Below are 14,380 nucleotides of genomic sequence, written 5' to 3' on the forward strand. Positions count from 1 at the left end.
GGGAGAGAGCTGTGCACTGGAGTGATTCCTGGGTGAATTCATGCTTCCCCAAAGGTTGTAAGAATTTGAAACAATCTAGCAGAGAGGGGAGCCCCACCACAGTTGTTTATATAGAGGACTTGTCAACACACTGCTGAGATCATCAATAAAATATTACATATGATGAATTTGGCTAGGTATTGTCCAGATAACTAATCTGTGCAGTATCATATTTTTGTTCTCTCTCCCCTTTACTGCCCACTTGTTTGTCTAGTCCATCTGTTATTCCTTGTCTTTTAAGTTGTAAGCTCTTTCAGACAGAGGACTATCATTTATTGTATGTTTATACACTACTTGCACAATGAAACCCTGACCTGGTTGGGCGTGTCAGTGATTTTGCAACGTGTTTTTTTGTTTTGTTTTCGTTTTTTAAATTTACAGATTTTTTTTTTAAAACATTAAATCCTTTATTTCCCTAACCCCCACCTTTTCCCAAAAGAGTTCTAGTCATCGCAAGCAGTGTGAGTTTGTATAGTATGATTTGAAATGTGGTATGATGAACTAATATAAACAGCATCACACCCAGGGCCAACTATCACCATGTAAAAGTAACTTCTACACCAATAATTCAAGTTTGCTTATTTTCCCCTCAAGTGTTTACCTTAGATCCACATGTTTAACATGAGGCATTCTTCTTAATGTCTGTAGGTTGAGGGTCTCCATACAGTTTCCAGACATACAAAGTTTATCCATGGCAGTCAGCTTCTCTAGTACCCCTGGAATGTCCGTGAATTCATTGAAGGAAAGACTCAGATAGTTGAGCTGATGTATACTCTCCAATTCAGCAGGAAGGGACTGGAGAAAGTTACCATCCAGCAAAAACGTCTGCAAACTAGGGGAAAAATAAAATGACCCTTTAAACTACATTTCCTGGTACCGAACATGTATTCAGCACAAATCGTGTCAACTAAGGTTACAGAAAACTAAGGTAGTGAGAAAAAAGTTTTAAAAGGTAAGCATAACATAGGTGTGCAAAAATATGACAAAAATCTTACAAGCTCTGCTAATTCTGCACCGTGGACCACAGCTGTGTCACATCTTCAAAGGTTTCCAGAATTCCCATTTCTCTTGCACGTACTGCAGCCTTCTTTAGATCTTACACAATTAGCTTTGTTTATACAACAAATGGATTTTAAATTCGTCTTCCCAGTATAAATAAAGCTATTTTAAAAATTTCATTGAGAATAGAAAAGCTAGGAACAAAGACAACTCTTCCCCCACCTGCTGTTTCTGATTGCTCAACATGACCATAAAAGCAAACTCTCTGTGACAAACAGTGCAGCAAGTTAGAGTGTGTATACATACATATAGTAAGACATGCATAGGGGTTCACAATCTTCTATTGTCTGTATCAATAGGATCCCACTGAGTACGTACACTAAGTTTAAAAATACGTACTTGTGCATATCGCCTACAGCTGCTGGAACTCTTCTGAGAGCATTACAGGACACATTGAGTTCAGTCAGGGTTGGAATACTGCAAACTGCCAATGGGAAGTCTCCTAAATGATTACTGGAAAGGTTAAGGCTCTTCAACTTTGTGAATCTATAATAAGAAACAGAGGAAAACACACTTTAAGAAAATGGAATATAAAATGCACCAACTTACTACAGTTGTCTTGTAGTAACTGAAATATAATGTACATTTGATTATTTGAATGCTGCTGGTGTGCATTTCAAGTCTGTACTTTCTGGGTGTCATACACAGATTTGTAGGCTCAGTTAAAGATACTTAAGTGCGCCACTGAAAGTTTGTTGATTCCCTTGATGTCAAAGCACCATTTGATATAGGCAGAAGAGGGAAACCAGAGTGAAACACTAAATACATTTTCTACAAGTGCATCAGAGTGCAATAGATTCACCCCCATCCTGTCAGAACAGTATGGTAGATTTTACTTTTAACAATGTCTTCTGTGGAGTTTGATCTTGCACTGAAGTACTACTGTATTCTAACATGCTTCATGCTACAGGACCACCCATATAGTTAGCAGCATCAGTTATCAGGTGCATGGTTCCCTCTACATAAGCCCTTTCAACTGAAAACCCTGTGCTGCATGGCTCAGTTTTGTTCATCTATGCAGACTTCATATCTCAACTGGAAAATTCTTAATAGATTTTTATGTTAATTTGAACTGAAAGGGAATATCCATTACAGTAAACTTAAATTTAGCAACACTTTTGGTAATGGAAGAAGCACTTCTTTAAAATCTCAATTCTGCATATCTGCAGACAAGGGTGCCTGCAATTACACTGATTTCATAATTTTATCCTCCTGACACATGTCATGGGATTCCTAAAAACTTCGGTTTCTCATATCTCTTGAAAGGAAAACTTGCATATGCAGCCTACACTCACCTTGTTAAAAATGCAAAAATACTGGTTAAAAAAAGAGAGGACAATCCAATTAGCCAGCCTGCATGTGCAGCAACATTGTTATGGTTGCCTAACAACCACTGGGAGGAGTGCCTAAAGGCAACTAACTGGATGAATGAAAAGATCTGTGTCAGAGCCAATAGATGAGAGGAAGCTCTTTTCTGGCATGGCTAACTAATGCATTTTATTCAGACTTCATTTTCCCATCAGTAAATCTCAGTTCCTTTGTGTTCTTATAGAAAGTCAGTGAAAATGGTACCACACCTACTGACACTAACTGTATAGACAAAAAAGAGCTCTAAAAGCATGCGATTAGAAGTCTGCAGCCCGGGGACTGCCCAGACACATTAATATCCTAAAATAATTTGTTCTCCAATTAGAAAATTAGGACAATCAAAGCAATCAAAAAAGTGTTACAAAATAAAAACTACAAAAAGATTAAAAAAGATAGGGAACAATCTAATTAGCCAGCTTGCATGTTGACTAACACAGAATATGCAGCCACTGACAAAAACTTTCCTCCATCAAGATATAAACAATGCCTTCAGACTATAGACAGACTTTAGATCAGAGGGGAGCAAACTACAGCCCGCCGGCCCGCAAGACCCTTCCCTCTGGCCCTTAAGCTCCGAACATGGAGTGGGGTCAGGACAGGCTTGCGGAGGAGCCAGCCCAATGTCCCAGCAGTGCTGTGAGTGGGGCAGAGGCTAGCCCCTGACCCTTCCCCTCCCCTGCCTCCCTTGCAGTCACAGTTCCCCCAGCGCCTGGGCAATGTGGCTGCAGCTCCGGCTGGACGGCACGGCTATAGTGCTGCCAGACCTGGTACTCCAGGGCAGCACGGTCAGGGGGATGTGAAGGGGGGCAGTCAAGGGACCTGGGCTCTGCTGCCGGGGACAGGGCCAGAGCAAGCCAGGGCCCCCCCTCCACCCCAGCATGCTTGTCCCTGTCCCCAGCAGTCAAGCCCAGACAGGGAGCAAGCCCTGCCCGACTGTCAGGGAGAGCAGCCAAATGAGCAGGGGAAATGCACAGGGAAAGGACTGAGCCCCACTTTCCCCCACCGCACAGGGGAGAACTGGGAAGGTTGGATGGAGGCAGGGGATCCCAAGGGAGCGGTCAGGGGGTGGAGAGCAGGGGAGATTGGCTAGGGAACGGGCATCCCGGGGGCAGAGAGCAGGGGTGTTTGGATAGGATGCGGGAGTCCTGGGGGACAGTCAGGGGTGGGGGTTCCGGGGGGCTGGATAGGGGGGCGGGGGCCAAGCCATGCCTTGTAGTTTGGGGAGGCATAGCCTCCACCAACCTTCCCTACCTGGCCCTCCATACAATTTCTGTACCCGATGTGGCCCTAGGGCCAAAAAGTTTGCCCACCGCTGCTGTATATATATCAAAGAGGAGGGGCTGTCACTGGAAGCTGAGACAGTGAAGATGTGTAACATTTACAAAGGCTTCAATGACAATGGTAATACTGGTTCAGACCAGTGGTACGTCTGGCACTATATCCTGTCTTGACAGTGGCCAGTTCCAGATGATTCAGAGGGAATCAATAGAACAGGGCAATTATCAAATGATCCATCCCCATCATCCAGTCCCAGCTTCAGGCAGACTAAGGGATACCCAGAGCATGAGGTTGTGTTCCTGACCATCTGGCTAATAGCCATTGATGGACCTATCCTCCAGGAACTTGGCTAATTCTTTGTTGAATCCAATTATACTTCTGGTCTTCACAACATCCACTGACAATGAGTTCCACAGATTGATTGTAGTTTGTGTGAAGAAGTACTTTCTTATATTTATTTTAAACCTGCTGCCTATTAATTTTCATAGGTGACCCCTGGTACTTGTGTTATGGGAAAGAATAAATAACACCTCCTTATTTACTTTCTCTACCCCATTCATGATTTTATAGACCTCTATCAATTGCCTCTTTTCTATGATTAACAGTCCTAGTCCTTTTACTTTCTCCTCATATGGAAGCTTTCAATAGCGCTAATGGTTTTTGTTCTTCTTAATACTTTTTCCAGTTTTTTGAAATGGGGTGACCAGCATTGCATGCAGTATTTAAGGTGTGGGCATACCATGGATTTATATAGTGTCATATTTTTTCTCTCATTATCTACCCCTATCCTAATGGTTCCTAACATTGTTAGCTTGGACCGCCGCTGCACACTAAGATGTTTCCAGAGAACTATCCATGACTCCTTCAAGATCTCTTTTGAGTGTTAACAGCTAATTTAGACCTCATCATTTTGTATGTACAGTTGGGATTATGTTTTTTAACCTGAATTACTTTGTACTTATCAACACTGAATTTCATTTGACCTTTTTTTGCCTAGTCACCCAGTGAGAAATAGATGGTTGAGGTCCTTCATTCACCAGGGTAAGCTTTCCACTTGTCATATTCATTTCACACCTCTAGCTGATCAACAGGAAAGTGTTATCACGATGTAAGGAAGAAAATAATCAGTTAAGGGATTACATCTCAGTGATCCAGTGATAAAACTTCATCATTACTTCCCCCTCAGGCTAGATTGCACCAAACACTAACATGAGTGGGATGCATAACGGACCCAGACTTGTATAGAAATAATATTTCAACGTAACTTCAATTTGCAATAAGAGGGGAGATGGAGGGCAGAAGAGAGAAAGTGACAGTCAATACATCTACAACCATGGAGAAACTCTAAAACAAACATTACATTTTTTTAATCAGCCATAAGAAAATTAGCCTTATGTGCTGATTATTACACTGGCTATGGCCTCAGAGCATTGCCAGCTTGAAGACGTACAAGAGGAGATTCAAAACACACACAAAACTAGTGCTCTTTGAATAACATGAAATTATCAACAGGTAGATACTTAAACTGCTTCTTGAGTATGTTTCGAACATCACACGGAAGAGAATAATGATTGCTAAATTACACTTAAAGAAAAGTTGGAAGGAAGGACTGTATACTTTGAATTATCCCCCCATTAAAGGGTAATTTAAGATGAGCAGAGGGGAGAGGTGTTGTTTATTTCCGTCTCTGTGTGTTCTCTCAGTTCCAAGATGCTGAAGCCACGTTCTTCATACAGCAGTGTAAATTATTCAGCAGATATATTAGTAATGACGGCTGGTGGGCAGTTGCTCAGAGAATAAAGATATAAGTCAAGCTCACATCTTAGTCACCTGCTTCACATTTATTAACAACAGCATGAATCCCTAATGGTCTAGGGTGTTTGTGTTATTATGGAGCATTGCCAAAAATGAACTGATCTGAAATACTGACTTTGCTTCTAATGTTTTTTATATTTAGAGTTATACCATTAACATACATTGTCACTGATACAAGTAGGATACCATGAAGATATGTAAATGACTACAATTCTCTGTGGACTAGTTTGCACAAGGAATCAGGCTTTAATTTAAGTGGGCTTAAAGAATTAAATATCCACTGTTTCCGTTTCTCCTAAATTATTACACTGTGCTGACAGTATTAACTAGAAAAGTGGTGACAAGCAACACTGGTGCCTTTGCAGCATTCCTTGGTAGGGAGAAAACTCCACAATGTACATCATTTGTTAACTACTTGATGACATGCTGATTCCATAATTCAAGATGTGTCATTTTCTCCCTCCTGTCTTTAGACTTTTGCCATTCTTCAAAAAAAAAAAAAAAAAAAAAAAAAAGCCACTTGCAGAATTGTGCTTCCTTCCTCTCCTGAACACACCAAGATCAGAAAACTTGATTCTGAGCCTTCTATAATTTCCCTGACCAAAGAGAGTCCTAACTTTAAACTAGAGCAAAATACGGACATGTCAACTCTGGTCTTTGAACATGCAAGATGACTGAACACTAATTGTTCTAACTGAGCCAAATTATGTCCACATTATTTGTTCTTGAAGCTGCCAATTTAGGAGAGACTCTAGTTTGACATATACGAAAGCGGGGGGAGGGGGGGCTCAACAAGCCAAGTTCTCTTTCACAGTAATATGTGCACGTTTATCACAGTTTCTAATTTTAGGATTCTGATCCACTTGAAGTGTACAAAAAAGGAATACTGATTATACTACATAGAATTCGTGTTCCAATATGTTTGAAATAAGTGTCACAGTAAAGCTGGCTATGTGCTGTTAGTCAAGCAAAACCATAGCAGTTGGCCTGACATACCCAGTTTGTCTGATTCTTATCAAAGAGTGTTTATACAAAAGGTGATTTTTACTATATCCAACCAGGATACCTAGTGTAATAAGGGACCAAACATGAAAGAAAACAATATTCCCACCGATTTTTGGTATTTGATGCATCTATTTTATGGTTACAATAGAACATCATTTCAGACAGAAAAAAAAAAGTTCTCCTCCTCAACTCCAGCAGAACATTGAGAGCACTAGCTAGCAGTCAAGCAGGATGTGGCAATTAAGTATTGGAACAGAACCTACCTCTACGCCAAAGGTCTGCTACATTGGCTGGCAATCTCATTACAAGAATTTGCCAAATAGCTTACATGCTTGTTAAATTTCTTTCTTACTACTCATAATCCAAGTTACTGTCTCTTTTAGCTGTTGTCTCAGACCCTCCTAGACCATAGTGTTAATGCCTCCCCAAAGGATTAGTTACCCTAGAGCCAGAAATACAAGACAGACAGCATCTCTTTTCCCTTTAAGGTATAGTCATTAACACTTTAAAGTAGCCATGCAACTGTCAGGATCAAAGCTTTATGAAGGCCCCTGCTACTCTAGCTCTCTCCAGATAGGAAAACCCTTCCCTGAAGCTAGATGTCTCAAAGACTGTGCTAAGTGGATCCATTCAACCTTTCAGCAATAATCCAGATGCAGATGCAGAGGGTTATCATGGCCCTGCTGAAGTCAATGAAAACATTCCCACTGGGTTAATACACCCAGGATTTCACTCCAGATGCCAGAGAAGAAGGAGAGTGCTTCAGATCTCCCCTCCATTTTGAAGGCAAAGTTATTATACTGGCTCCAATGCATCTGAGAACGGGGATGACAACACACAAAAGCAAACAGGGAAAATAATCCCAAAACAAGGAACAGACAGAGATAACTGATTAATTTTAGGGTAAGGATTGTATTTGAGTTTGTTTTGGCTACCAAACCAATTAACCATCATAGTTAATTGGATGAGTAACTAAAACTCAAATATAACCCTACCTCCTAAAAATGTTTTCAAATCCCCATGCAAACAAACAAAACAAACTAAAGTTAAGCCCCAGTCCTTGGTAGTTTTACTGCATTTTTACTAACACTACAGGGACCCTGCCATTTTTTTCTCAATCCAACACAGTAAAGGGCGCCTGGGTTCGTGAAGATGAACTTCAAAGTCTCTATATGCAGACAAAAGTATATCTTTCACTGAAGACTATACAAAGGAAATGTAGCTCATTGCACAAAGAGCAACTTCAAACTTTAGTGGCTCACTTTTCAAAACATACAAATAGCCACAGATGTTAAATCAAACTAGGACTACATCCAAGTCAAAAGCAGCTTTTATTCTATTACAAAAATCAGCCAGACCATAAAAAGATAAATATTTTGTTAATGGAAACAACCTGAAGTTATATGGTGCTTTACACAGAAGCAGGATTTAACAATTCTCAATTTCTGCAATAGCCTATTGCAAACTACTTACTTGGGGAAAGACTATTCTCACCTGCAAAGAAAAGGAAATCCTAAGGGATGAAAGTAAAAATCTATACTTATCTCCACACTGGAAGTCTATCTTCAGAACAAAGGAGCTAGAGGAGCTAGCAACAGCTAATCATAGCCCTGCTGGCCCAGATAAAAGCAGCTGCCTGGCCTTAGCAGGTCAGTTCCTGGCTGGGACCAGAGGAATAATGAAATGTGCTCCTTTCTGGCCTGGAGAGAGAAAAAAACCTGGCCCTGAAATGGGCTGGAAATAAAAAGGTAGGACAAGGCCCAGGGAAATAGCAGCAACGGATTCACGCAAGCAGGACGTAGCTGCCGTGTATAGGGGTGCCGGGGTTGGAATCTGAAGTAGTGGGCAGTCCAGGTTCCCCAACCCGTCACAGGTAAAGTGGTGTAAACTCCAACAAGGGGACATGCCCCATCAGGGAGCATGAAAAAAGGGGCTGAATGTAAAGAGCCTAGAGCCGGGGCTGAAAACCCTAGCCCAAGGAAACAGACTGCTTATTTGCTGGACTCTTTAATATGTTGGAAGGGGTTGATTTGGACTTTGAGACTCAGCCAGAGCACCAAGCCATTAAAGACCCATCACGGTCGGTCAGTAACCTGCAGGAGGCACCAGAGCAAAAAGAATTGCAGTTCCTTACCCAGATGATTGGAGGCATTCAAGGTGAGTGCCCCTTTGCAGACGGGTATTGCCAACCTGACAATTACAAAACCAGTGTGTTTTAAACTGCAAGCAGACTGCTTGGAGAGAGACCCTTCTCTTTCAGGAATCTCTTCTTAAATAACAAGAGTGCCAAAATAGGAAAGCTTTTCAAATTATTATGATTACATACAAAGCTCCCCACGCAAGACGCTTTTTCAACAATCTCCAACTCTTCCTTGCTATAGTAAATTTTCTTGACACCCAGTTTCTGTTATTAACAAGCAAATAATCCAGCTACTACTGTAACCAAAATAAAAACTGTATTCAATTAAGCATATATAACAATCATATGCAGAATTTCAATAAGATGGAGAGCAAAAACTCCACTCCTCTATTCCAGAATGCAGTATGCTTTTCAAAAAAACATGATCAAGAAAAAAAGTTTACCGTATGATTTAAACTAGATTTGACCCGAATCCTAGCCTGCCAAGTATATGTAAATTAGAAAGGCTGTCCAATTAAGTTAGTGGTTGAGAACACCAATCAATGTGTTTTCATACTAACCATATGTGATTACAAGATAAAAGGGAATATTAAATGCAAATAAACTAGTGAAGATTTTAATCTCCAACTTATTCCTATCTAATAGCAAGTAGCATAATATTTTATGCTCAGGAAATTCAGCTGTAATTTTTTGATATACTGCTATGACAATTACTGAAGGCAATATGCCTCTGCTATTTAAATGTACTGGTCCAGATATTACATTTAAAACAAGCTTAACAGCAGAAGAAAAAATAGGAATGAGCATCCAAATCAATTTTACTAGGTATTTATTAGGTACTGAGAGAGAAAAATACTTTATCAAAGAGCCAAGCAAAAATAAAAATAAGTCCAAACAAATTTAGAACTTGCTCTTGAATACAGAAAAAGTGAAAAAATGTTTTTCACTTGAAAGTACAGGGGGAATTTCAGTTGGGCAGAATATAAATACTTACCCTGGAAATGAGCCAGAAAGTCTAGAATGACATCTCTGCTCTTGCAAAAAGTACCACAGGATCTTTTATTGATCACAAATAGTCAGTGCATCACTTTTGTACAACTCCTATTCCTGAATAGTCATATCATGAGGACACAGACAAGGACAACCAGCGGATGTGATGTGAGATCACTAGCAGATTAACAAAAAAACTATAAACTGTATTTTAAAAAAGGGGACAGATTCCTCTTCAATTAACCATTCAGAAAGGGAGAGAGTGACAGATAATCTGAAATGGTAAACTAACTTGCATTAAAAAAAGGAGTACTTGTGGCACCTTAGAGACTAACCAATTTATTTGAGCATAAGCTCCGATGAAGTGAGCCATAGCTCACGAAAGCTTATGCTCAAATAAATTGGTTAGTCTCTAAGGTGCCACAAGTACTCCTTTTCTTTTTGCAAATACAGACTAACACGGCTGTTACTCTGAAACCTAACTTGCATTAGATTTCAAAGAGCTAGAAAGGCAGGTCAAAGAAGGGTTCCATACATACTCCAGAATCCCTGGAATGCCTAGCATGCTCTCTCTCAATTAGTTGAGAATCACCTTTTAAAGTAAGCCTCATGCTATACTTATGTACTGACTTGATCATTCGCTCTCATCTTCGAGCAGTTAAAAAAGAGTATGTTAATCTTAATCAACTCAAAAGGGAAATGTAGTTCACTGTAATAAGCTCCTATCTTGAAACTGAATTAACACATTTGCCACCTCTATTTCCACTTCATCTCAATCTCTATAAAATGTCATTGACAACAGAATTATAAATAAAGTAGTTTTACTGTAGTGACACATGCAAACACCACTTAGTTGAAGGTCAGTCACCATTTCCATTACAAGCTAGTCTTCTCCAAAAGCTGTACTAAAATGGCAATAAAAATGTCCTTGAAGTTAGAAGCTAGCACAACGTACAAAATCTCATCTTATCATTTCAGAGGTTGGGATGGGAGAAAAACAGATGAAAGACAAAAGCTTACCAAAAAAATTCACATAGCAGCTTTAAAGCTGCATCAAAAAAGGAATAGTCAGAAGTAGACCAATACATAATCTCTATTATTTATTTCAATACACTTTAAAAGTCCTCCCATGCCAAAGCAGGCATTTCCAGCAGCAAAGCCCTGTTTAGTAATGCAGATTCATTAAATTCCACAAGAATCCAGGAGGAAGAGTGGGAGGGTAGGAGAGAGAGAGAGAGAAACAAATTGAAGGGTATATTCCACTTCCACCCAACTGTCCGTGGAGATACGAGATCACACCCTGGTGAAGTGGTACAGGTGGTCTTCTAATAAAGGGGAAACAGGATCCGGGAATATAGAAGCTGGTACAATGTCCTTGAGCGTCTCATCAAAAGTTCTGCTTAGCACTCCCTGGGTGTCTGGAAGGGGCACACTGACGCCAAGGCAGAAGAGCATGCAATCTGCAGCTAAAATCTCTGCTCTGTTTCCACAGTCCCTAGGTTATACAATCATGGAGCTTCACATCGGTCTGCTCAGAAAAAAGTGAAGCTCCCTTGAAGGGAAGGTCCTGAAGGGCTTTTGCTGGACCTCATGCTGGAGATCTGAGGACTGTAACCATGAACTCCTTTGCATGGCCACTATGGAGGCTGTGAATGTAGCTGCTGAATCCACCACATGCAGGGCAACTTGCAAGGAAGCCCTGGCTATCAACTTCCCCTTGTCCACCAGCGAGAACTTCTGCCTGACCTCTTGGGGAAGCAAGTCCTTGAACTTCAACATGAAGTCCCACACGTTGACGTCATATCTGTTCAGCAGTGACTTCTGCTTAGTGATCCCAAGCTGCAGCCCAGTAGAGTACACCTTTCTACTGAAAAGTACAATTTCTTGGAGATTTTCGCCTTAGGAGTTGCCTGCAGACCCTGCCTTTCCCTCTTGTTGGCCATGGACATCACCAGGTATGGGGGGGGGCGCGGGGGTTAGGCAGAGAGGAGGAACAGGGAGACGTATGTGTATAGGAACTCATAGCCACAGGCAGGGACAAAGTATTTCCTCTCAACTCTTTTTAAGGTGGGGGGAAGGGAAGCAGGGGGGTTGCCACAGGGCTTTCACTGGGTCCATAATGGCCTCATTGATAGGCAATGGCGCTGGTGTCATGTTGTCCCTCCAGTGCAGTCAGTTTGTCTGGTACCAGATTCAGTGCCTGAGTCAAGGCTGGAGTCAACAGTGCCGACTGCGATGCCGAGGCAGAGAAGCAGCCTGACCGAGGTCACACTCCACTCTGCTCCCCATGCCTGGCTGTCTTCGGTGTGGGGGAAAGTCCCCTTTCAGCCAGCTTCTTTCTGCGCTGCTTCTTCAACAACTGGGATGCTGAATGGTGCCAGGACTCCTGTATGGTGGGATGAGCACTCCTCTCGGACGCTGAGGTGCTCGGTGCCAAGTCCAACCAGCTTAGCTCAGAGGAAGATCTCAGCGCTGCTCCCTTAGTAGGAGCTTTAACCTGGACTCCCAGTCCTCCTTCGTATGAGGTTTAATTCAATGCAGATCTAATACTGATTCCTGATGTGAGCCTCACCCAAGCACTTTAGGCAACTAGAGTGCGGGTTGCTCAGAGGCACAGCCTTGTTGCAGGAGACACAGGGCTAGAAGCCCGGTTTCTGAGGCGTGCCTCAGCGCCGGAAATGGACAAACCTCCGCTAACTAATGAAGAAAACCAACTATGCTAACATACTAATATTAAAAAACTATTTACAACCGAGAAAAGGTTGCCGTAGCAAGGAGAGCAGGGCCAGCGACCATCACAGGCAGTAAAAAGGAACTGAGGGGGCATGGGGTCACCTGGGCCGTTTATACTGGCATTATGTGCACCTGGCACCAGAGGATATCTGAGCAGCCCCAAAGAGGACCACGGAGGGGAAATTTTCCAGTGACTGTGCTCAGAATACCTACAGTGGAATGGACATGTACAAGCACTGGAAGAAGAAACAAGTATGTCGTCAAAGTCACGAAAGATCCAGAAACACATGTGATTGTTAAAAATCATGAGATCTTAACTGAGTGAATTGCATGGTTTGGGTCTGACTCCTGATTTTGTAACTGTCTGTGGAAAACCCTCCTGACACCCATGTGTGCACATTTTCAGGATGAAAATTCGAATAGAAATGAACACAAAACTTGTACATAAAAATTTGGGACACAGCATTCCCATCTTTGTCCCCCCTCCTCCCGACAACTCTTGGCATGACATACTTTTTCTCAGTCACCACTCCCTGGCAACCCCACTCTCCTCTCCTACAAGCACTCTCTCCAGCATCTTTCCACAGACTTTCACCCACCCTCTCCAGCTGCTCCTAACCCCAGCAGACATCACTTGTTCCAAATTCTCTTCCTCACCTCACATGGCACGAAGCAGCCTCTGCCCTCCAGTACTACTTCAACTTCAGCAGTTTGCACCAGAACCTGGTCAGTTACCCCAACAATCCAGCAGGTTAATTCCCCTCTCTCAAGTCCTTCAACCCCGTGGAATCAGCCTCACCCCAGTTTCCAACAAATACGGCCAACTTCTCTGCCAATAGAAGGTTACGCTGTTGCCGCCTCCCCCTGCTTTCCTGCACCATTACCCAAACAATATGACCCCTGTCCACAGTTAGTGCACTGCAAGTGGAAGAAGGCCCATCTAAGGCCCCTATTGCCTCATTTTGAGGGGTGGAGGTGGCTCCCTGATACTTCCATGCAGGACACTGAGGGGTACACGAGAACTACAGGCAGCTGCCCTCTCAGCAGATGGAAGAGGTCTCTCATGGCCACAGGTGGAACAAGTAACTGAGCTCAGATTCCTGAGCCATCTGCAGCTGCTCACATGATCAGAGCTTTACGGACCTCACAATTAAGGAGTGCTGGCAAATAGGGTATCAACTACATTTTATTCTGCTTAGGAAGACTCTGACCTTTAAAGGGTTCACACATCACTGGTTTTATGTATTTTTGTAATAATGCGTTTTATAGCTCATGTTCTTGTAGCACAGTATGATTATGCGATCTGTCACAATGATGCAATGTTACAATACAGTGTTTTATTATTTTGGCATTTCTTACCATGCTCACCACTGTAATCTTGTGGGGCAGAGAATACAGGATTTAGTAGATTGTCAGCTTGGCAAATAAACAAGCCTTTAAGAAAGGTCTGGAAACATGTTTTCAAGCCTTATTAACTAAGGCATTTGTATATAAATAATGCCTTTTTAAACCAGAATGCACAGAGTCTCTGGAGATTTCGTGCTCTGCCCACCTTATTTGAAAAGCGTTTCCAGGGACAGTTTTTCCAAATTTGGCAGCTATAGATGATCATCCCTGTTCTATATGAAGCAGCACATCTAGGATTTTTTCTAGGGCTGTCAAGTGATTAAAATAATTAATTGCAATAAATCACAATTAATCACATTGTTAAACAATAGAATACCGTTTATTTAAATTTAAATGTATTTAAAGAGATCATACTACAGTACTTGTATGAGATGAACTGAAATACTGTTTCTTTTGTTTATTTTTACAGTGCAAATATTTGTAATAAAAATAAAATAAAGTGAGTACCGTACACTTTGTATTCTGTGTTGTAATTGAAATTCATATCCTTGAAAATGTAGAAAAATATCCAAAATATTTAATAGATTTCAATTGGTATACTATTGT

The 14,380-nt window shown here is 41.6% G+C and overlaps 1 protein-coding gene across 1 annotated transcript in view; it reads right to left on the reverse strand.

The window, feature by feature from the left end:
* The window catches only part of PHLPP1 (PH domain and leucine rich repeat protein phosphatase 1), a 216,323-nt gene that overhangs the window by 49,551 nt on the left and 152,392 nt on the right, over nt 1–14,380 (reverse strand). Inside the window, exons 5-6 of the mRNA XM_073332220.1 lie at nt 1,438–1,584; nt 641–871 (exon numbers count right to left, since the gene is read on the reverse strand). Coding sequence (XP_073188321.1) covers nt 641–871; nt 1,438–1,584 — 378 coding nt within the window. The remainder of the gene's footprint in view (nt 1–640; nt 872–1,437; nt 1,585–14,380) is intronic.

Source organism: Lepidochelys kempii, chromosome 2 (genome assembly GCF_965140265.1).
Source record: "Lepidochelys kempii isolate rLepKem1 chromosome 2, rLepKem1.hap2, whole genome shotgun sequence".
Lineage (NCBI taxonomy): Eukaryota > Metazoa > Chordata > Testudines > Cheloniidae > Lepidochelys > Lepidochelys kempii.